The 24,276-nt window shown below is 41.9% G+C and overlaps 1 protein-coding gene across 7 annotated transcripts in view; it reads right to left on the bottom strand.

Moving 5' to 3' along the window:
- rtkna (rhotekin a) overlaps positions 1 to 24,276 on the bottom strand; it is a 184,570-nt gene that overhangs the window by 96,635 nt on the left and 63,659 nt on the right. For all 7 annotated transcript variants that reach the window (XM_073041965.1, XM_073041966.1, XM_073041968.1 and 4 more), the window contains one exon: positions 7,683 to 7,907. In XM_073041965.1, coding sequence (XP_072898066.1) covers positions 7,683 to 7,907 — 225 coding nt within the window. The remainder of the gene's footprint in view (positions 1 to 7,682; positions 7,908 to 24,276) is intronic.

Raw genomic sequence — 24,276 nt, 5'->3', positions numbered from 1 at the left:
CAATCCGAACAAAAGTGAATAAAGTTACTTATCAGCCTCTAGAAATTAATGAGGCTTTTAAGAACTTTTATTCTGAGTTGTATAAATCAGAATCAAAAAATGATGATGTTAAGATAGAAAGATTTTTAGCACAAATAACTCTTCCAAAATTAGATATGGAAGAACAGAAGGGATTAGGTATGCCTTTTACAGTGAAGGAGGTTGAAGAAGCTCTAGGATCACTTCAAAGTAATAAATCCCCAGGAGAAGATGGTTTTCCGCCTGAATTTTATAAAAAGTTTAAAGATTTATTAATTTCTCCCTTTATGGAGTTAATACATCAAGCGGAAAGAACGCATAGACTTCCAGAGTCTTTTTCAACAGCTATTTTAATAGTATTGCCAAAAAAAGATAGAGACCTTTTAAAACCAGCATCATATAGACCTATTTCTTTATTAAATACTGATTATAAAATAATAGCAAAAATCTTATCTAATAGATTATCTAAATGCTTACCAAAATTAGTGCATATGGATCAAACAGGATTTATCAAAAATAGACAATCGGCAGATAATGTAACCCGGTTAATTAGCATAATCCATTTAGCGCAAAAGAGGGAGGAAATGAGTGTGGCAGTTGCTTTAGATGCAGAAAAAGCATTTGATAGATTGGAATGGGATTTTTTATTTAAGGTATTGGAAAAATATGGATTAGGAACATCATTTATAAAATGGATTAAAACCTTAAATACTAATCCCAAAGCTAAAGTAGTGACAAATGGTCAAATTTCGACACCATTTCAGTTAACAAGATCAACTAGGCAAGGTTGTCCATTATCACCTGCTTTGTTTGTGTTGGCAATAGAGCCATTAGCTGAATTAATTAGAATGGACCCAGATATTAAGGGTTTCAGAGTTAATCAGGAAGAATACAAGATTAATTTATTTGCTGATGATGTTCTACTTTATTTAACAGATCCATTACATTCATTATGTAAATTATCTTATAGATTAGAAGAATATGGGAAAATATCAGGTTATAAAGTAAATTGGGATAAAAGTGAAATTTTACCTCTTACTAATTATAGTCAATGTTGATTAATAACTCAATTTAGACGGCCGGCAAATGGTATAAAATATTTAGGTATAAGAGTTGACAATGACATAAAAAACTTATACAAATTAAATTATTCACCACTTTTGAAAAAAATTCAGGAAGATCTTGATAAATGGATGGCATTACCAATAACATTAGTAGGTAGAGTAAATACTATAAAAATGAATATATTCCCTAGACTACAATATTTATTTCAATCATTACCAATACAATTACCCCAGAAGTTTTTTCAAGAGATAAACAAATATGTGAGGAAGTTTCTCTGGAAAGGTAAGATGTCAAGAATATCGTTGGAAAAATTGACATGGAAATTTGATCTAGGAGGGTTACAACTTCCAAATTTCAAGAATTATTATAAAGCAAATCAACTTAGATTTATTGCATCTTTTTTTGATGAAGATAAACCGGCATGGATTAGAATAGAACTAGATAAAATAGGAGAAAACGTACCAGAAGATTTTATATATAAATGGGAATCTAAATGGATACGGGAAAAGAAAGAATCTCCTATATTAAAACATTTGATTGATTTATGGAATAAGATAAATGTTGATGATGAGACAAAAAAATCTTTATTAGCAAAGAGATCTTTAATTCAAAATAGACTTATTCCTTTTACAATGGACAATCAACTTTTATATAATTGGTTTCAAAAAGGGATTAAATACATAGGAGATTGTTTTGAAGGAGGTATATTAATGTCATTTGACAAATTAAAGAATAAATATAAAGTATCAAATAACACTTTATTTTGTTACTTTCAACTAAGGGCTTACATAAGAGAAAAACTAGGTCAAACAATGTTATTGCCGGAATCTAATGAAATAGAAATTTTAATTCAAAAAGGAAATATTAAAAAATTTATATCTTGTATGTATAATTTGATTCAAAAACAGGCAATTAAACAAGGAGTCCATAAGTCAAGACAAAAATGGGAAAGTGATTTGAATATTAAAATTGAAGAAACAAATTGGTCAAGACTATGGCTTGATAGTATGACAAATACAATAAATGTTCGGTTAAGATTAGTGCAATATAACTTTTTACATCAATTATATATTACACCACAAAAAATAAATAAATTAAATCCAAACAATAGTACACCCCAGCAAATTGACTTTGTACTTATGCCTGCTGAAAGGAGGTTTAAGTATGTTTTGGTAATAGTAGACATGGTTTTTCAGATGGGCGGAGGCCTATCCAACTCGGAGAAATGATGTAAGAATTGTGGTGAACATATTGATGAAAGAAACTATACCTCGGTTTGGAATTCCCCTAGGGATAAATAGCAACAGGGGAACCCATTTTACAAATAAATTAGTACAGGGACTGAAGAAAGCCTTGGGGTTCCAGTAGAAATTGTATATCCTCTAGCAGCCTCAGCCCTCAGGTACGGTGGAAAGAGCAAATGAGGAAATAAAAGTGGCTTTGACAAAAGTTTGTCAGCAAAATGGTCTCAGACAGCCAGAGGCAGTGTCCTTAGTAATGTACACTCTGCGAAATCAGAAGAATAGACATACAGGACTTAACCCTCATGAAACTTTGATAGGATGGCCTATGACAACAGGAGCTGGGCCTCCCATGACCCCAGAAAAAGTAGCGCTAATATGATGTGATGAGAAGACACAGAAATACGCACAAGCATTGTGTCAGGAGGCAGGGATATTGTATGAGAGGGTCTGGCAAGCCCAGGCACCTTTAACTGAAGGTAACGTGCATCCATTTAAGCCAGGAGATAGAATATATGTGAGATCAACAAATAAAGATTCTTTCTCTCCCAGGCTGCTGAGGACCCGTACAGCCGTTAAGGTGAAGGAGAAACCTGATTGGATCAATGCCAGCAGGTGCAAATTGCACCATGACGAGGACGAAATAAAACACTGAACAAGTGACATCTTCCCTGGGGGAGAGAGAGAGAGAGAGGAACAGCATTGAAAACCAAGAACCAAGTGTTATTGAGAGACTGGAACATAAATCTATTCTAACCTGCACCTCGTTATATACATAGTGATTATTAACAAAATATATACTCAAAAGAGGACTAACATTAAGGAAATAGTGGTAATAATCATACAGGGGGTGGGATTGATTGATTACCTAACAGCATTGGAGGGCAAATACAAAGAGACAGGGAAGAGGAGAAGAAGTATTATCCTGAGAAGGAGTGGTCTGTGCATTAGTAGGGAAAGAATGTTGCACCTACATACCCGATGCTTCAGAAAATATGACCCATGTGTTGGAACGTATGACCCAGTTGCGAGATGGAATGCATAGACTGAACTCTCAAGCCCCTCCAGAAGGCTGGGATTTCTTTAAGTGGGTTAAATCAGTGTTAGGAGAAGGAATATTTTCCTGGCTACAGCCCCTCTTTTAGGGCCTCATTGCCCTGGTCTGCTTAGCGGTGCTAGTTCATTGTGTCATACAACTATACATTTGCTGGGCCTGCGCCCATACAAAGTCAAAGTCAGGGGAGACAGTAGCATTACTCTATGTGCAATCACACGTCACGGGAGACGGGGAAAAAAGAGGATAGTTACGATGAAGAGGAATGTTGTACTTATATTCCTGATGCCACAGAAAACATAACTGACTTAGGCCAGCACATTATGAAGAAGGTTAAGGAGATTAGGAAGGTGGGAGAACAGCTCGAAAACTTTAACAGTGGAGGATCTTGGTGGGAAGGAATATGGGGATGGTTTTCTGGTTGGGGAAGCTGAATAACGCATGGAATAACTGTAGTGGTAACGATTTATGTTTTAGGGTGCGTGTGTGGAGCACTGAGGTTGTGCTGCTATCAGTTGATAAAGAGGACTTTGTCCGGCCCCAAGGGTGTCCCAATGATAGCCCAGATAGTAAAAGATAAAGCTAGCAAGCAGCACTGGTGGGGTGAAGAGGTGTACCCGGGGAAGGAAAGACCCTTCCCCTGTGGATATGAGCCCCCCTTATGAGGGGGAGGAGGAAATACCACAATAAGAAATGTTAATCTAGAAGATTAACAAGGAGGGAACTGTGGAAGAAAAATAGTAAGACATTGTGACTAACATTAAGGGGTTAATGACCTTCTTCTAGTATGTGAATTCAAAGTCTGTAATCACTTATCTGCAACTAATGTACACTGTGTGACTGAAATGTGCTTTGTAGACAGGATGGGAAAATAACTATGTTCTAAGAACCATCACGTCTGCGCTTGGAAAAGCCTGACATACTGCGCTGAGAACTAACACTTAGGAAAATGTATAACCACTCAAGGACATATAGTGCAACTTCACTATTCTAACGAGTTGTAGTTGAAGTTCAAACAACACACACAAAATACTGGTGGAACGCAGCAGGCCAGGCAGTATCTATAGGAAGAAGTACAGTCGACGTTTCGGGCCGAGACCCTTTGTCAGGACTAACTGAAAGAAAAGATAGTAAGAGATTTGAAAGTAGGAGAGGGAGGGAGAAATCCAAAATGATAGGAGAAGACGGGAGGTGGAGGGGTGGAGCTAAGAGCTGGAAAGGTGATTGGCAAAAAGGATAGAGCTGGAGAAGGGAAAGGATCATGGGATGGGAGGCATAGGGAGAAAGAAAGGGGGAGGGGAGCACCAGAAGGAGATGGAGAACAGGCAAGGAGTGATTGTGAGAGGGGCAGAGAGAGAAAAAAAGGGGGAATAAATAAACAAGGGATGGGATACGAAGGGGAGGAGGGGCATTAACGGAAGTTAGAGAAATCAATGTTCATGACATCAGGTTGGAGGCTACCCAGACGGAATATAAGGTACTAGATAAGATACTAATGTACCTTTAGAGAGATGAGAGTGGATATAGGACAGCTAGAAAATGAGACTGAAGAAATGCTAACAGGGACAAGGAAATGGCAGATGAACTGAATGATATTTTATATCAGTCTTCACTGTGGAAGACACTAGCAGTGTGCCAGATGTTGAAGGGTGTGAGAAGAGAAGTGGGTGCAGTTACTATTACAAGGGAGTAGGTACTCAAAAAGCTGAAAGATCTAAGGGTACGTAAGTCACCCGGACCAGATGAACTGCACTCTAGGGTTCTGAAAGAGGTAGCATTAGAGATTGTGACGGCATTGGTAATGATCTTTCAAAAATCATTGGACTCTGGCATGGTGCCAGAGGACTGGAAAATTGTAACTGTCACTCCACTCTTCAAGAAAGGAGGGAGGCAGCAGAAAGGAAATGATAGACCAGTTAGCCTGACCTCAGTGGTTGGGAAGATATTGGAGTCAATTGTTAAGGATGACGTTATGGAGTACTTGGAGACACAAGACAAGATTGGACAAAGTCAGCATGCGTTCCTTCAGGAAAATCCTGCTTGTTGAAACTGCTGGAATTCTTTGAGGAGATTACAAGTAGGATAGATAAAGGGGATGCAGTGGATGTTGTATACTTGGACTTTCAGAAGGCCTTTGCCAAGGTGCCACACATGAAGCTGCTTACCAAATTAAGAGCCCATGGTATTACAGGAAAGTTACTGGCATGGTTAGAGCATTAGCTGATTGGTAGGAGGCAGCGAATGGGAATAAAAGGATCCTTTTCTGGATGGCTGCCAGTGATGTTCCATAGAGGTCAGTGTTGGGACCATTTCTTTTTATTCTGTAAATCAATGATCTAGATGATGAAATCAATGGCTTTGTCGCTAAGTTTACCAATGATGTGAAGATTGGTGGAGGGGCAGGTAGTGTTGAGTAAACAGGTAGGATGTAGAAGGACTTAGACAGATTAGGAGAATGGGCAAGAAAGTGGCAAATGAAATGCAATATTGGAAAATTCATGGTCATGCACTTTGGAATTAGAAATAAATGTGCAGACTGTTTTCTAAATGGGGAGAAAATCCAAATATCTGAGGCACAAAGGGATTTGGGAATCCTTGTGCAGAACACCCTGAAGGTTAACTTGCAGGTTGAGTCGGTGATGAGGAAGGCAAATGCAATGTTTGCATTAATTTCAAGAAGTCTAGAATACAAGAGAAAGGATGCAATGCTGAGGCTTTATAAGACACTGGTGAGGCCTCACCTTGAGTGTTGTGAACTGTTTTGGACCCCTCATCTAATAAATGATGTGCTGGCATGGGAGATGTTTCAGAGGAGATTCACAAGGATGATTCTGGGAATGAAAGGGTTATCATATGAGGAATGTTTGATAGCTCTAGGTCTGTACTCGCTGGAACTTAGGATGGAGGGTTCGAATTAAAACCTTTTAAATATTGAAAAACCTGGATAGAGTAGATGTGGAAAGGATTCAGATGGAGGATGAAATAGTTAGATCTAAAACTAGTGTATTCAGCTTGAACAAGGGAAACAACAACAGGATGGGGGAGGAGTTGGCTAATGTGGATTGGGAGCACAGGCTATTTGGTAGAACAGTTGAGGAACAATGGAATAGATTCAACGAGATTTTTCACAGTGCTCAACAAAAATATATTCCACTCAAAAGTAAGGACAGTAAGTGTGGAGAGAGCCAGTCTTGGATAACTAAGGAAATAAAAGTTAGTATCAAATTAAAAGCTCATGTGTACAAAATCGCAAAGAATAGTGGGAGACTGGAGGATTGGAATAACTTTAAAAAGCAACAGAGAACAACTAAACAAGAAATAAGGAAAGGGAAGATAGAGTATGAAAGTAAATTAGCACAAAATATAAAAACAGATAGCAAAAGGTTTTATAAATATATAAAGTGGAAGAGGGTGGTTAAAGTCAACGTAGGTCCTTGGAAGACGAGAAGGGGAAATTGATATTGGGTGATAAGGAAATGGCTGAGGCATTGAACAACTATTTTGTGTCAGACTTCACGGTGGAGGACACGTCTAATATGCCAAAGAAGGATGTTATGGATGAAATGGGAGGTGAGGACCTCGATAAAATCACTGTCACTAAAGAGATAGTGATGAGCAAACACGAGGGCCTGAAGGTAGATAAGTCCCCTGGTCCTGATGGGATATATCCCAGGGTCCTGAAGGAATTGGCAGAGATTATAGTAGATGTGTTGGTAATCATTTATCAAAACTCTCTAGACTCTGGGCAGAACCCGGCGGATTGGAAGATAACAAGTGTCACACCACTTCTTAAGAAAGGATGTAGGCAAAATACGGAAAACTACAGGCCAGTTAGCTTAATGTCTGTAGTCGGGAAAATGCAAAGCCACCCCTTCTGTCTACCTTCCTACCCCTGGGATACAATGTGTAACCTTGGGAATTCAGCTCCCAACTACAACCATCCTTTATCCACAATTCAGAGATGGCCCCAAAATCATACCCAACAATCTATGCAAGTGCAACGAGATCATCCACTATTTCTTATACTCCATAAAATTGAAAGTTGAAAAGCTTAAGGGGAACATGCAAAAAACTTCTGAGAGTGTGGAACAAGCTGCCAGCACAAGTGGTGGATGCAGATTGGATTTCAACATTTAAGGGAATTTGAATTGGTACATGGAGGGGAGGGTATTGAGGACTATGGTTCTGGTGCAGGTGTATGAGATTCTGCAGATTAATGGATTGGTTTGGACTAGATGGGCTAAAGGGCCTGTTTCTGCACTGTCGCATTCTATGACACGATAACTTTTTGTGCAGTAACATACCTGACAGGCAAAGCTGGCAGCAAGATGGGACTTGTACCTCCATTAGACACAGAACTTTCTCCTGCGATGTCCAGCCCAGCTCGAATCCTTCTTCCTGAAGAACGTCCCAGTGAACTGCTTAGCTTGCTTGCAAACTTTCTCGGTGCACTAGTAATGGAGAAATCCTCATCCATACAACAGCTGTATAACTCCAGTTTCAGTTCAAAGTCAGGTCCAACACTGGGACTAACAAAACATTAGAATGTCAGAAATGCCACAGTAACAGAGGTGAGCAGCAGATGGCAGCACTGCTAACAACAGTTCCAAATGCATAAAACAGAATTACTGTGAAGTCTGAGCAAATCTGGTTGGAGAATGATATTATTGGTCATCAAGTACATTTGATGAAGCTATGACAGATAGAATTTTAGTTTTTTTTATTTTAAGATGCAACACGATAACAGGCCCTTCTGGCCAATAAGCTCATGCCACTCAATTACACCCATGTGTCTAATTAACCTGCTAACTGATAGGTCTTTGTAATGTGGAAGGAAACATTACATGGAGTTAACATTATGTGCAGAAAGAATAGGTAAATTTAGGAAGGACAACAAAATTCTAGGGGCGTATAGCCCGATGGGAGTTCGGGGAGCTGAGTTAAGCACAATAGGCAGAGATTCAAACAGAGAGAGGAGAAATGGGCTAAAAATTCTATATCTGAATGCACGAAGTGTCAGAAATAAGGCAGGTGAGCTTGAAGCTCAGGTGCGAATGGGTAACTATGATGTTGTTGGGATAACGGAGACACGGCTGCAGGGAGATCAGACCTGGGAAATGAATGTACAAGGGTATACGTGCTATCGTAGGGACAGAAATGTGGGCAGAGGGGGTGGGGTGGCCCTGTTGGTGAGGAATGAGATTCAGTCCTTTGCAAAGGGGGACATAGGATCAGGAGAAGTAGAGTCTGTGTGGATAGAATTGAGGGCAAAAGGACCCTAATGGGTGTTGTCTACAGGCCACCAAAGAGTAGCATGGATATTGGGTGCAAGTTGAATAGGGAGTTAACATTGGCATGTGGCAAAGGTAATGCCGCAGTAGTTATGGGGGATTTCAACATGCAGGTGAACTGGGAGAATCAGGTTGGTGCTGGACCCCAGGATAGGGAGTTTGTAGAGTGCCTAAGGGATGCATTCTTGGAACAGCTTGTACGAGAGCCGACCAGGGACAAGGCTATTCTGGATTTAGTATTATGTAATGAACAGGATTTGATAAGCGATCTTGAAGTAAAGGAGCCATTAGGAGGTAGTGATCATAATATGATAAGTTTTTATCTGCAATTTGAGAAGGATAAGGGCAGCTCGGAGGTGTCAGTGTTGCAGGTGAACAAAGGAGACTATGGAGCCATGAGGGAGGAGCTGGCCAAAGTTAACTGTACAGATATCCTAGCAGAAAAGACAGTGGAACAGCAATGGCAGGTATTCTTGGGAATAATGCACAAGGTGCAAAATCAGTTCATCCCCCGGAGAAGGAAGGATTCAAAGGGTGGAAAGGGGCCACAGTGGTTGACAAAGGAAGTCAGAGATTGCATAGCATTAAAAAAAAGGAAGTATGACAGAGCTAAGGTGAGTGGGAGGACAGATGATTGGGAAATTTTTAAGGAACAACAGAACTTAACTAAAAAGGCAATACGGGGGGAAAAAAATGAGGTACGAACGCAAGCTAGCCAGGAATATAAAGGAGGATAGCAAAAGCTTTTTTAGGTATGTGAAGAGAAAGAAGATAGTTAAGAACAATGTTGGGTCCTTGAAGAATGAATTGGGTGAAATTGTTATGGGAAACAGAGAAATGGCAGAAGAATTTAATAAGTACTTTAGATCTGTCTTCACTAAGGAAGACACAAGCAATCTCCCAGATGTATGGATGGGAGGACATAGGGTAACAGAGGAAATGAAACAGATTGACATTAGGAAGGAAACGATGATGAGTAGACTGATGGGACTGAAGGCTGACAAATCCCCAGGTCCAGATGGTCTGCATCCTAGGGTACTAAAGGAGGTGGCCCTGGAAATTGCGGATGCATTGGTAATCATTTTCCAATGTTCCTTAGATTCAGGATCAGTTCCTGAGGATTGGAGAATGGCTAATGTTATCCCACTTTTTAAGAAAGGAGAGAGGGAGAAAACAGAGAACTATCGACCTGTCAGCCTAACATCAGTAGTGGGGAAGATGCTAGAGTCCATTATTAAAGATGAAATAGTGGCATATTTAGATAGCAGTGATAGGATTGGGCCGAGCCAGCATGGATTTACCAAGGGTAAATCATGCTTGACTAATCTATTGGAGTTTTTCGAGGATGTAACCAGGAAGTTAGACAAGGGAGATCCAGCGGATGTAGTGTACCTCGATTTTCAGAAGGCATTTGATAAGGTCTCACATAGGAGATTGATGGGTAAAATCAAAGCTCATGGCATTGGGGGGGAAGACATTGACATGGATAGAAAACTGGTTGGCAGATAGAAAGCAAAGGGTAGCAGTGAATGGGTGTTTCTCGGAATGGCAGGTGGTGACTAGTGGGGTGCCACAGGGCTTGGTATTGGGACCACAGCTGTTTATGATTTACGTCAACGATTTAGATGAAGGCATTGAGAATAACATCAGCAAGTTTGCTGATGATACTAAGCTGGGTGGCAGTGTGACATGTGATGAGGATGTTAGGAGAATTCAGGGTGACTTGGATAGGCTGAGTGAGTGGGCAGATACTTGGCAGATGACGTTTAATGTGAATAAGTGTGAGGTTATCCACTTTGGGAGTAAGAACAGGAAGGCAGATTATTATCTGAATGGTGTAAAGTTAGGTAAGGGAAAAATACAAAGAGATCTAGGAGTCCCTGTTCATCAGTCACTGAAGGTGAATGAGCAAGTGCAGCAGGCAGTGAAGAAGGCTAATGGAATGTTGGCCTTTATTACAAAGGGAATTGAGTACAAGAGCAAGGAAATCCTTTTGCATTTGTACAGGGCCCTGGTGAGACCACACCTGGAGTATTGTGTACAGTTTTGGTCTCCAGGGTTAAGGAAGGACATCCTGGTTGTAGAGGAAGTGCAGCATAGATTCACAAGGTTAATTCCTGGGATGTCCGGACTGTCTTACGCAGAGAGGTTAGAGAGACTGGGCTTGTACACACTGGAATTAAGGAGATTGAGAGGGGATCTGATCGCAACATATAAGATTATTAAGGGATTGGACAAGATAGAGGCAGGAAATATGTTCCAGATGCTGGGAGAGTCCAGTACCAGAGGGCATGGTTTGAGAATAAGGGGTAGGTCATTTAGGACAGAGTTAAGGAAAAACTTCTTCTCCCAGAGAGTTGTGGGGGTCTGGAATGCACTGCCTCGGAAGGTAGTGGAGGCCAATTCTCTGGATGCTTTCAAGAAGAAGCTAGATAGGTATCTTATGGATAAGGGAATCAAGGGATATGGGGACAAGGCAGGAACCGGGTGTTGATAGTAGATGATCAGCCATGATCTCAAAATGGCAGTGCAGGCTCGAAGGGACGAATGGTCTACTTCTGCACCTATTGTCTAAACGGGGAACACAAGCACAAGCTCCTTACAGACAGCTACACAAATTGAACTCAGGTCACTGGTGTTGTAATAACATCAAGCTAGCCACTATACTACTGTGCTATCCCTATGCCATCACAGAATAAAACAGCAAGGAACCGCTTTCTTCAGCCCACTTCATCCACACCAAATCTGCTGTCTATTTAAACTGATCATATTTAGGGAAAAAAAACTAACCATCTACCCTGTCTATACACCTTAAAATTTTATAAACCTCCATGTTCTCCCCTCAACCTCAGTCATTCCAGTCAATCCACATCTCTATGGCGCTGACTGTAGAACATAAAACAGTACTGCACAGGAATAGACCCTTCAGTTCACAATGTTGTGTCAAACCAAATTAATCAAATGGCCAAGTAAACTAACCTCTTCTGCCAAGGTGTATTATAGGTAAAGGTGAACTTAGAGCATGGATCAGTACATGGAACTCTGATATTGTGGACAATACAGAGACTTAGGTGAGATACAGACAGGAATGGGTGTTTGATGTCCCAGGGATTCAATGTTTTAGAAAAGATAGCAAAGGAGGTAAAAGAGGTGGGGAAAATTGCACTATTAATCAGGAACAATATCACAGCTGCAGTCTGAGGGTACATAATGGAATGTACATGGGTAGAACTCAAACATAGAAAGCGTGTAATCAGACTGATGGGATCGTACAACAGAACCCCCAGTAGCCACTGGAACAAACATGCAGGCAGATTTAAGAAATTTCTCCGGATCTCTGTTTTGAATGGAAGCCCCTCTATCCTGAGGCTGTGCCCTCTTGCCCTGACTCTCCCACCACGGGAAACATCCTCTCCACATCTACTCTGTCTAGGCCTTTCAACATTTGAAAGGTTTCAATGAGATCCACCCCTCATCCTTCTGAATTCCGGCGAGTACAGACCCAGAGCCATCAAACATTTCTGGTATGATAACCCTGTCATTCCTGGAATCATCCTTCAGAACATCCTCTGAACCCTCTCCAATGCCAGCACATCTTTTATAAGGGGCCCAAACCTGTTCACAATACTCAAGGTGAGGCTTCACCAGTACCTTATAAAGCCTCAGCATCACATCTGTGCTCTTGTATTCTAGACCTCCTGAAATGAATGTTAACATGGCATTTGCCTTCCTCACAACCGAGTCAACCTTCAAGTTAACCTTTAGGATGTTCTGCACAATGACTCACAAGTCCCTTTCCATCTCAGATTTATGCATTTTCTCTCAATTTAGAAAATAGTTTGCACTTTTATTTCTACTACCAAAGTGCATTACCATGCATTTTCAAACATTGTATTTCATTTGCCACTTTCTTGCCTATTCTCCTCATCTGTCCAAGTCCTTCTGCATCCTGCCTGTTTCCTCAAAACTATCTGCCCCTCCAATCTTGCAGTATGTGTGGTGTACTTGGATTTTCAGAAGGTTTTTGACAAGATGCCGCACATGAGGCTGCTTAGTAAGGGAAGAGCCCAGGGGATTAAAAGGAAGTTACTAGCATGGGTGGAGCATTGCCTGATCAGCAGAAAACAGAGAGTGGGAATAAAGGGATGTTATTCTGGCTGGCTGCCAGTTACCTGTGGCGCTCCATAGGGGTCAGTGTTGGGACCGCTGCTTTTAAAGATGTCTGTCAATGATTTAGACTATGGTATTAATGGATTTGTGGCGAAATTTGCCACTGATACAAAGGTAGGTGGAGGAGCGAGTAGTGTTGAGCCTGCAGACAGCCTGCAGAGAAACTTAGATACTTTGGGGGAATGGGCAAATAAGTGGCAAATGAAATACAATGTTGGAAAGTGTATGTTCATGCACTTTGGTGGAAGAAATAAATAGGCAGACTATTGTTTAGATAGGAGAGAGAATTCAAAATGCAGAGATGCAAAGAGACTTGGGAGTCCTTGCGCAGGATACCCTAAAGGTTAACCTCCAGGTTGAGTTGATTGTGAAGAAGGCAAATGCAATGTTGGCATTCATTTCTAGAAGTTTAGAATATCAGAGCAGGGGTGTGATGTTGAGGCACTCGAGACCACACTTGGAATACTGTGTGCAATTTTGGACTCCTTATTTTAGAAAGGATATACTTTCTAGAGAGGGTTCAGAGAAGATTCACGAGAATTATTCCAGGAATAAGAGGGTTACCGTATGAGGAACATCCGGCAGGTCTTGGGCTGGATTTCCTGGAGTTCAGGAGAATGAGGGGGATCTCACAGAAACATTCTGAATGTTTAAAGCTCTGAACAGATTAGATATGGCAAAGTTATTTCCCATGGTAGGGGAGTCTAGGTCAAGAGGGTATGACGTCATAATTGAAGGACATCCTTTTAGAACTGAGACGCGGAGAAATTACTTTAGTTAGAGGCTGGTAAATCTGTGGAATTTGTTACCATGAGCAGCTGTGGAGGCCAAGTCATTGGGTGCAATTAAGGCAGAGATAGATAGGTTCTTGATTAGCCAGGGCATCAAAGGGTATGGGGAGAAGGCACAAGAGTGGGGATGACAGGAAGAATTGGATCAGCCCTTGACTGAATGGTGGAGCACACTCGATGGGACGTATGGCCTACTTCTGCTCCTGGATCTTATGGCCTTAACTTTTACTATCCACTTTGATATTATTTGCGAGCCTGCTTTCATATTTCATCTTTTCCCTTCTAATGAATTTTTCAGTTGCTCTGTAGGTTTTTAAAAACTTCCCAATCCTCTATCTTCCCACTAATTTTTGCTTTGTTGTATGCCCTTTCTTTTGCTTTACAATAACTTGACTTCCCTTTTCAGCCACAGTTGTACTATTTTATCATTTGATTATCTCTCCATTTTTGGAATACACGTCTTGCACATTCCTCATTTTCCCCAGAAATTCACCTCATTGCTGCTCTGCTGACATCCCTGCCAGCAGCTCCTTCCAATTTATTTTGGCCAACTCCTCTCTCATACCACTGTAATTTCCCTTACCCCACTGAAATACTGCTATATCAGACTTTATTTTCTCCCTATCAAATTTCAAGTTGAACACAATCATTTGAGATCACTGTTTCCTACGGGTTCCTTAAACTCCCTAATCGCTTTGGTTCCTTACATAATACCCAATCCAGTATAGCTGATCCCCCAGTAGGCTCAATGGCAAACTGCTCTAAAAAGCTATCTCTTACCATATAACCATATAACAATCACAGCACGGAAACAGGCCATTCCGGCCCTCCTAGTCCGTGCCGAACTCTTAATCTCACCTAGTCCCACCTACCCGCACTCAGCCCATAACCCTCCACTCCTTTCCTGTCCATATACCTATCCAATTTTACCTTAAATGACACAACTGAACTGGCCTCTACTACTTCTACAGGAAGCTCATTCCACACAGCTATCACTCTCTGAGTAAAGAAATACCCCCTCGTGTTTCCCTTAAACTTTTGCCCCCTAACTCTCAAATCATGTCCTCTCGTTTGAATCTCCCCTACTCTAAATGGAAACAGCCTATTCACGTCAACTCTATCTATCCCTCTCAACATTTTAAATACCTCGATCAAATCCCCCCTCAACCTTCTACGCTCCAATGAATAGAGACCTAACTTGTTCAACCTTTCTCTGTAACTTAAGTGCTGAAACCCAGGTAACATCCTAGTAAATCGTCTCTGCACTCTCTCTAATTTATTGATATCTTTCCTATAATTCGGTGACCAGAACTGTACACAATATTCCAAATTTGGCCTTACCAATGCCTTGAACAATTTTAACATTACATCCCAACTTCTGTACTCAATGCTCTGATTTATAAAGGCCAGCGTTCCAAAAGCCTTCTTCACCACCCTATCTACATGAGACTCCACCTTCAGGGAACTATGCACTGTTATTCCTAGATCTCTCTGTTCCACTGCATTCCGCAATGCCCTACCATTTAACCTGTATGTTCTATTTGGATTATTCCTGCCAAAATGTAGAACCTCACACTTCTCAGCATTAAACTCCATCTGCCAACATTCAGCCCATTCTTCTAACCGGCATAAATCTCCCTGCAAGCTTTGAAAACCCACCTCATTATCCACAACACCTCCTACCTTAGTATCATCGGCATACTTACTAACCCAATTTACCACCCCATCATCCAGATCATTAATGTATATGACAAACAACATTGGGCCCAAAACAGATCCCTGAGGCACCCCGCTAGTCACCGGCCTCCATCCCGATAAACAATTATCCACCACTACTCTCTGGCATCTCCCATCTAGCCACTGTTGAATCCATTTTATTACTCCAGCATTAATACCTAATGACTGAACCTTCTTAACTAACCTTCCATGTGGAACTTTGTCAAAGGCCTTGCTGAAGTCCATATAGACTACATCCACTGCCTTACCCTCGTCAACATTCCTCGTAACTACTTCAAAAAATTCAATAAGGTTTGTCAAACATGACCTTCCACGCACAAATCCATGCTGGCTACTCCTAATCAGATCCTGTCTATCCAGATAATTATAAATACTATCTCTAAGAATACTTTCCATTAATTTACCCACCACTGATGTCAAACTGACAGGTCTATAATTGCCAAGCTTACTTCTAGAACCCTTTTTAAACAATGGAACCACATGAGCAATACGCCAATCCTCCGGCACAATCCCCGTTTCTAATGACATCTGAAAGATCTCCGTCAGAGCTCCTGCTATCTCTACACAAACTTCCCTCAAGGTCCTGGGGAATATCCTGTCAGGACCCGGAGATTTATCCACTTTTAAATTTCTTAAAAGCGCCAGTACTTCCACCTCTTTAATTGTCATAGGTTCCATAACTTCCTTACTTGTTTCCCACACCTTACACAATTCAATATCCTTCTCCTTAGTGAATACCGAAGAGAAGAAATCGTTCAAAATCTCTCCCATCTCCCTCGGCTCCACACATAGCTGACCACCCTGATTCTCTAAGGGACCAATTTTATCCCTCACTATCCTCCTGCTTTTAATATAACTGTAGAAACCTTTCGGATTTACTTCCACCTTATTTGCCAAACCAAACTCGTAACTTCTTTTAGCTTTTCTAATCTCTTTCTTAAGATTCCTTTTACATTCTTTATATTCCTCGAGCAATTCCTTTACTCCATGCTGCCTATATCTATTGTAGACATCCCTCTTTTTCTGAACCAAGTTTCTAATATCCCTTGAAAACCATGGCGCTTTCAAACCTTTAACCTTTCCTTTCAACCTAACAGGAACATAAAGATTCTGTACCCTCATAATTTCACCCTTAAATGACCTCCATTTCTCTATTACATCCTTCCCATAAAACAACTTGACCCCATCCACTCTCTCTAAATCCCTGCACATCTCCTCAAAGTTAGCCCTTCTCCAATCAAAAATCTCAACTCTAGGTCCAGTCCTGTCCTTCTCCATAATTATATTGAAGCTAATGCTATTGTGATCACTGGACCCGAAGTGCTCCCCAACACATACATCTCCCCAATACATACCAGCTGACCTATCGCATTCCCTAACAGGAGATCCAACACTGCCCCATCTCTAGTTGGTACTTCTATGTATTGTTGCAAAAAACTATCCTGCACACATTTCACAAACTCTAAACCATCCAGCCCTTTTACAGAATGAGCTTCCCAATCTATGTGTGGAAAATTAAAATCTCCCACAACCACCACCTTGTGTTTACTACAAATATTTGCTATCCCCATTACACATTTGCTCTTCCAACTCACGCTCCCCATTAGGTGGCCTATAATACACTCCTATCAGTGTTACTACACCTTTCCCATTCCTCAATTCCACCCAAATAGTCTCCCTAGAGGAGCTCTCTAATCTATCCTTCCAAAGCACCGCCATAAGATTTTCTCGGACAAGCAATGCAACACCTCCTCCTCTGGCCCCTCCTACTCTGTCACACCTGAAGCAACTAAATCCAGGAATATTTAGTTGCCAATCACACCCTTCCTGCAACCATGTTTCACTAATAGCTACAACATCATAATTCCAGGTATCAATCCACGCTTTAAGCTCATCCACCTTTCTTACAATGCTCCTAGCATTAAAATAGATACATTTAAGATACTCTCCACCTCCTCCTCTCTTTTCATCCCTAACAATGCATTCAAATTTATTATCCTTTTCTTTCTTCTCCCCTACATCTTCGGGCTGAGCGCATCCCTTCTCCATCACCTGCCTTTCCTCCCTCACACATTGTCTACTTACTTGCTCTACTGGTGAACTAACCTCCTCTCCCATAGTTTCCTCAAATTGATTTCCACCCCCCCATCTTACTAGTTTAAAGTCTGCCCTGTAGCCCTAGCAAACCTCCCCGCGAGGATATTGGTCCCCCCAGGATTCAAGTGTAACCCGTCCTTCTTGAACAGGTCACGCCTGCCCCAGAAGAGGTCCCAATGATCCAGAAACTTGAATCCCTGCCCCCTGCTCCAATCCCTCAGCCACGCATTCATCCTCCACCTAATTCCATTCCTACTCTCACTGTCGCGTGGCACAGGCAGTAATCCCGAGATTACTACTTTTGCGGTCCTTCTTCTTAACTGCCTTCCTAACTCCCTATACTCTCGTTTCAGGACCTCTTCCCCTTTCCTACCTATGTCATTGGTACCTACATGTACCACGACCTCTGGCTCCTCACCCTCCCACTTCAAGATATCTTGGACGCGATCAGAAACGTCCCGGACCCTGGCACCAGGGAGGCAAACTACCATCCGGGACTCCCGATCACCTCCACAGAACCGCCTGTCTGAGCCCCTGACTATCGAGTCCCCTATTACTATGGTCCTCTTTCTTCTATCCCTACCCTTCTGAGCTACAGGGCCGCCCTCTGGGCCGGAGGCCCGGCCACTGTCACTTCCTCCAGGTAGGCTGTCCCCCCCAACAGTACTCAAACATGAGTACTTATTGTCAAGGGGTACAGCCACTGGGGTACTGTCTAGTACTAGGCATTCTTAGGCATTCAACAAACTCACTCTCCTGAGATCCATTTCCATCTTGATTTTCCCATCGACTTGCATGTTAAAATCTCCCAAGACTTCCATAATATTACCCTTTTGACTTGCCTTTTCTATTTCCTCTTATAAGCTGTGGTCCACCGCCCAACCACTGTTGGAATACCTGTATAATTGCCATCAGAGTCCTTTTACCCCTGCAGTTTCTGAACTCAACCTACAAGGATTCAATATCTTCCAACCCTATGTCACATCTTTCTACTGATTTGATGCCATTCTTTACCACACCATCCCCTCTGCCTACCTTCCTATCCTTCCAATATAAAGTGTACCTTGGACATTCCGATACTAACTACAACCATCCTTCAGCCATGATTCAGTGATGGCCACAACATCATACCTGGCAATCTCAGCCTCATGACTGCAACTAAGTCCCATCACCTGCCTGCCCTTACTGACAATCTGACTGCCCGCTATCTTTGCTTTTTTACCATCCGTCCTATCCTGAGTCCCTTCACTCCAGTTTCCATCCCCCTGCCAAATTAGTTTAAACCCTCCCCTACAGCTCTAACAAACCTGTCCATGAGAATATCAGTCCCCCTTGGGTTCAGGTGCAACCCGTTAATTTTGAACAGGTCATACCTCCCCCAGAAGTGAACCCAATGATCCAAGAACCTGAAGCCCGGCCCCCTGCACCCACTTCTCAGCAACACATCTATCTGCCAAATCATCCTGTTTCTACCCTTACTGGATGTGGCACAGGCAACAATCCAGAAATTACTACCTAGGAGGTCCTGCTTCTCAGCTTTCTACCTAGCTCTCTAAATTCTCTTTTCATTGTTTTTCCTTCCTACGTGTTTGGTACCAATATGTACCAAAGCATTAGTGGATGTACTATGACATCTGCCTGCTTCCCCTCCCTCCTCAAAATGTTGTGGACGTGATCTGAGACATCCCTGACCCTGGCACCTGGGAGACAACATACCATCCGAGTGTCCCGTTCACATCCACAGAATCTCCTGTCTGTTTCCCTCACTATCACTACCGCTCCCTTCTCTCTCTTTCCCTTCTGCCCCACGGACCCATACTCGGTGCCTATAACCAGATCATCATGGCAGTCTCCTGGGAGGTCATCCCCCACAAAGGTATCCAAAGCAGTATACTTATTTTTGAGGGGAATGGCCACAAGGGTGCTCTACTCTAACTTCCTATTTCCATTTCTCCTGAAATGGAACTGATGGATTACGGATTTGGAATTGATGGGTTTGTGGCAACATTTGCAGATGATACGAAAATAGGCGAGGGGTAGGTAAGGCTGAGGAAGCAATGAGATTGCAGCAGGACTTAGACAAATTCGAAGAATGGGTTAAAAAAGTGGCAAATGGAATACAATGTTGAGAAATAATAGTGCATTTTTGTAAAAGGAACAATAATGCACACTATTATCCAAATGGGGAGAAGGCTCTGATATCAGAGGTGCAGAGGGACTTGGGAGTCCTCGAGCAAGACTCCCAGAAGGTTAATTTTCAGGTTGAGTCTGTGATAAAGATAACATATGCAATGTTGGTATTTATTCCAAAGGGAATAGTATATAAAAGAAAGGAAATAATGCTGAGCCTTTATAAGACACTATGTCAGGCTGCACTTGGAGTATCTTCAACAGTATTGGGCCCTATATCTCAGAAAGAATGTGTTGTCATTGGAGAGTCTAGAGGAGGCTCACGAGGATGATTCTAAGAATGAAGGGGTTAATATGTGAGCAGCATTTGGCAGCTTTGGGTCTGTACTCACTGGAATTTAGAAGAATGCAGGGGGGATCTCATTGAAACTTACTGAATATTGAAAGAACTAGATAGGGTGGATGTGAAGAGGATGTCTCCTATGGTGGGGTATCCAGCACTGAAGGGCACAGCCTCAGAATGGAGGGGTGGCCCTTCAGAACAGAAGTAAGGATGATTTTTTTTTAAGCTAGAGAGTAGTAAATCTGTGGAATACTCTACCACAGACTGCGGAAGAAGCCAAGTCCACGCATATATTTAAGGCGCAAGTTGATCATTTCCTGATCAGTCAGGGCATCAAAGGATATGGCGAGAAGGCAGGTGTATGGAATTGAGTGGGAAATGGAATCAGCCATGATAGAATGGTGGAGCAAACTCTAAGGGCTGAATGGCCTAATTCTGCTCCTAAGTCTTATGGTCTTATAGTCTAAGTGCATCCAGCTACAGCTCCTTGAAGACCATATTAGGAATCTGGAGCAACAGCTGGATGATCTTCGGCTTGTATGGGAGTGAGGAGATCATCAGAGTTAGAGGGAAGTAGTCACCTGAAGTTGTAGGAGGTGGGTAGCTGGGTGACCGTCAGGAGAAGAAATGGGCAGTTAGCGCCAAATACCGCTGTGGCCTTTCCCCTCAATAATAAATGCACTGTCTGGATACTGTAGTAGGGCATAACATCGCAGGGGAATGCCACGGAGACCCAGTTACTGCCCCTGAGCATGTATCCGTGCTGCAGAAAGGAAAGAAGGGAGCCGTAGTCATTGGGAACTCAATATCAGCAGAACAAAAAGGAGATTGTGTGGACATGAAGGGACATGTCAAATCACATCCACAGCATTTTGGTAGGGGAGTGAGTGCAGATGTCTTGGTACATATTGCTATCAATGACATGGGAAGGAAAAATCAAAAAGTCCTGAAGAGAGAAATTAGAGAGCTAGGTAGAAAGCTGAAAAGAAAGACCTCTAGGGTAGTAATTTCTGGACTGCTACCTGTGCCACCTGCCAGTGAGGGTAGAAACAGGATGAATTGGCAGATAAATGCGTAGCTGTAAAATGGTGTGGGGAGGAGGGTTTCAGGTTCTTGGATCATTGGGATCTCTTCTGGGGGAGGAGTGACCTGTACAAAAGGGATGGGTTGCACCTGAACCCAAGGGGGACCAATATTCTCATGGGCAGGTTTGTTAGAGCTGCTGGGGAGGGTTTAAACTAATCTGGCAGAGGGGTGGGAACTGGAGTGAAGGGACAGGACAGGTAAAAAACCAAGGATAGCATGCAGTCAGACTGCCAGGAAGGGCAGGTAGTTGATAGGACAAAATTGCAGCCAGCAGGGCAAGTATCAGTGCATTAGAGATGCTGAACCAAAAACATTAGCAAATACAGTACTCAAAATGTTACATCTCAATGCAGAGTATAAGAAATAAGGTGGATAATCTTGTTGCACTATTACAGATGGTCGGGTATAATGTTGTGGCCATCACTGAATCATGGCTGAAGGATGGTTGTGGTTAGGGACAATATGCAGGCCTCCAAACAGTAGCTGGGATGTAGTCTACAGATTACAATGGGAAATAGAAAAGGTGTATCAAAAGCGCAATGTTATGATAATCATGGAGATTTTCACATGCATGTAGATAGGGAAAATCAGGTTGGTAATGGATCCCAAGAGAATGCATTTGTTGAATGCCTATAAGATGACTTTTTAGAGCAGTTTGTTGTTGAGTCTACCAGCTATATTGCATTTGGTATTATGTAATGAACCAGAGATAATTAGGGAGCTTAAGGTAAAGGAATACTTAGGAGAGAGTAATCACAATATGATTGAGTTCAATCTGAAATTTGATTGGGAGAAAGTAAAGTCTGACACAACAGTATTTCAGTGGAATAAAGGAAATTACAGTGGTATAAGAGAGGAGTTACCCAAAGAAAATTGGAAGGAGATGCTGGCAGAGATGACAGCAGAGTAGCAATGGCATGAACTTCTGGGGAAACTGAGGAAGGTGCAAGATAGATGTATTCCAAAAACAAAGACATACTCAAATGGCAAAGTAAATGAAAAGCAAAAGAGAGGGCATACAACAAAGCAAAAATTAACAAGATATGGGATTTTGAAACTCTTAAAAATCTGCAGAAAACAACTAAAAGAACCATTAAGAGAGAAAAGATTAGATATGAAAGCAAGCTAGCAAACATTATCAAATGGAATAGGAAAAGCTTTTCCAAGTATAGTAAAAAAAAAGAGAAATGAGAGGAAATATCAGACCACTAGAAAACGTGGCCAGAGAAATAATAATGGGGGACAAGGAGATGGCAGATGAACAAAATGAGTGTTTTACATCAGTCTTCACTGTGGAAGACACTAGTAGTTTGCCATGCATTGAAGGGTGTGAGAGAAGAGAAGTGGGTGCTGTTACTATTACAAGGGAGATGATGTTCAAAAAGCTGAAAGACCTAAAGAAACATAAATCACCCAGACCAGATGAACTGCACCCAAGGGTTGTGAAAAAGGTAGTGGTCGAGATTGTGGAGGCAATAGTAATGATCTTTAAAGAATCATTGGAGTCCGGCATGGTGCCAGAGGATGGGAAAATTGTAACTCACTCCACTCTTTAAGAAAGGAGGGATGCAGCAGAAAGGAAATTATAGAACAGTTAGCCCAACCTCAGAGGTTGGGAAGATGTTGGAGTCAATTGCTCAGGATGAGGTTATGGAGTACTTGGTGACACAGGATAAGACAAAGGCAGTATTGTTTCCTTAAGGGAAAATCTTGCCTGACAAGTCTGTTGGAATTCATTGAGGAGATTACAAGTAGGACCGATAAAGGGCATGCAGTGGATGTTGTATATTTGAACTTTCAGAAGGCCTTTGACAAGGTTCCACACATGAGGCTGCTTACCAAGTTCAGAGCCCTTGGTATTACAAGAAAGTTACTGGCATGAATAGAGAATTGGCTGATTGGTAAGAGGCAGTGAGTGGAAATGAAAGGATCCGTTTCTGGTTGGCTGCCAGTGACTCAAGTGTTCTGCAGGTGCTAAGACTGCTTCTTTTAAAGCTGTATATCAATGATTTAGATGATGGAATAGATGGCCTTGTTGCCAAGTTTGCAGATGATATGAAGATTGGTAGGGGCAGGTAGTGTTGAAGAAACAGGTAGGATGCAAGACTTAAGACAGATTGGGAGAACGGGCAAGTGGCAAATGAAATACAATGTTGGGAATTGCATGGTCATGCATTTTGGTAGTAGAATTAAATGTGCAGAATATTTTCTAAACGGGGAGAAAATCCAAAAATCTGAGATGCAGAACACCCTAAAGGTTACCTTGCAAGTTGGGTCAGTGATGAGGAAGGCAAATGCAATGTTAGCATTCATTTCAAGAGATCCAGAATACAAGAGCAGGGATGCGATGCTGAGGCTTTATAAGGCACTGGTGAAACCTCACCTTGAGTATTGTGAACAGGTTTGGGCTCCTCATCTAAGAAAAGATGTGCTGGCATTGGTGTGGGTTCAATAGACAATAGACAGTAGGTGCAGGAGTAGGCCATTCAACCCTTCTAGCCAGCACCGCCATTCACTGTGATAATTGTGATAACTGGTTCAGGGGAGGTTCACAGGGATGATTTCAGTAATGAAAGGGTTATCATATGAGGAACGTTTGATGGCTCTGGGTTTGTACCCGCTGGAATTTAGAAGGATGAGAGGGGATCTCACTGAAACTTTTAGAATGTTGAAAGGCCTAGACAAGGTAGATGTGGAAAGGATGTTTCTCATGGTGGGGCAATTGGGGACAAAAGTGCACAGCCTCAGGATAGAGGGGCATCCATTTAAAACAAAAGGTATAGAGAAATTTCTTTAGCCAGATGGTGGTGAATTTGTGGAATTTACTACCCTGGGAGGCTGTGGAGGCCAGGTTGTTGGGTATATATAAGGCAGAGATTGATAGGTTACAGGGAAAAGACCAAGGATTGGGACTGAGGCAGGGGGAAAAAAAAGGATCAGCCATGATTGAATGGTGGAGCAGACTTGTTGGGCCAAAAGGCCTAATTCTCCTCAGAAGTCTTATGGTCTTATAACTAGGGAGAGGGTAGGACCACTGAAGGATAAAAGAGAGAATATTAGCTTGCATGTGGAGAATGTAGGTGAGGTAATTAATAGATACTTTACCTCAATATTTACACCTTGGAAAAGAACATGGAGATTATGAAATCAGTGCCAAGAGTACTGGTAAGTTTGAGCATTTCAAGGTAAAGGAGGAGATAGTATTAGATCTCTTAACAAACATTAAGGTAAACAAATGCCATGGACCTGACGG

This window comes from Hemitrygon akajei, chromosome 4 (assembly GCF_048418815.1).
Source record: "Hemitrygon akajei chromosome 4, sHemAka1.3, whole genome shotgun sequence".
NCBI lineage: Eukaryota > Metazoa > Chordata > Chondrichthyes > Myliobatiformes > Dasyatidae > Hemitrygon > Hemitrygon akajei.
Note: the sequence above shows the minus strand (reverse complement) of the source record. Positions and strands in the feature narration are given on the sequence as shown.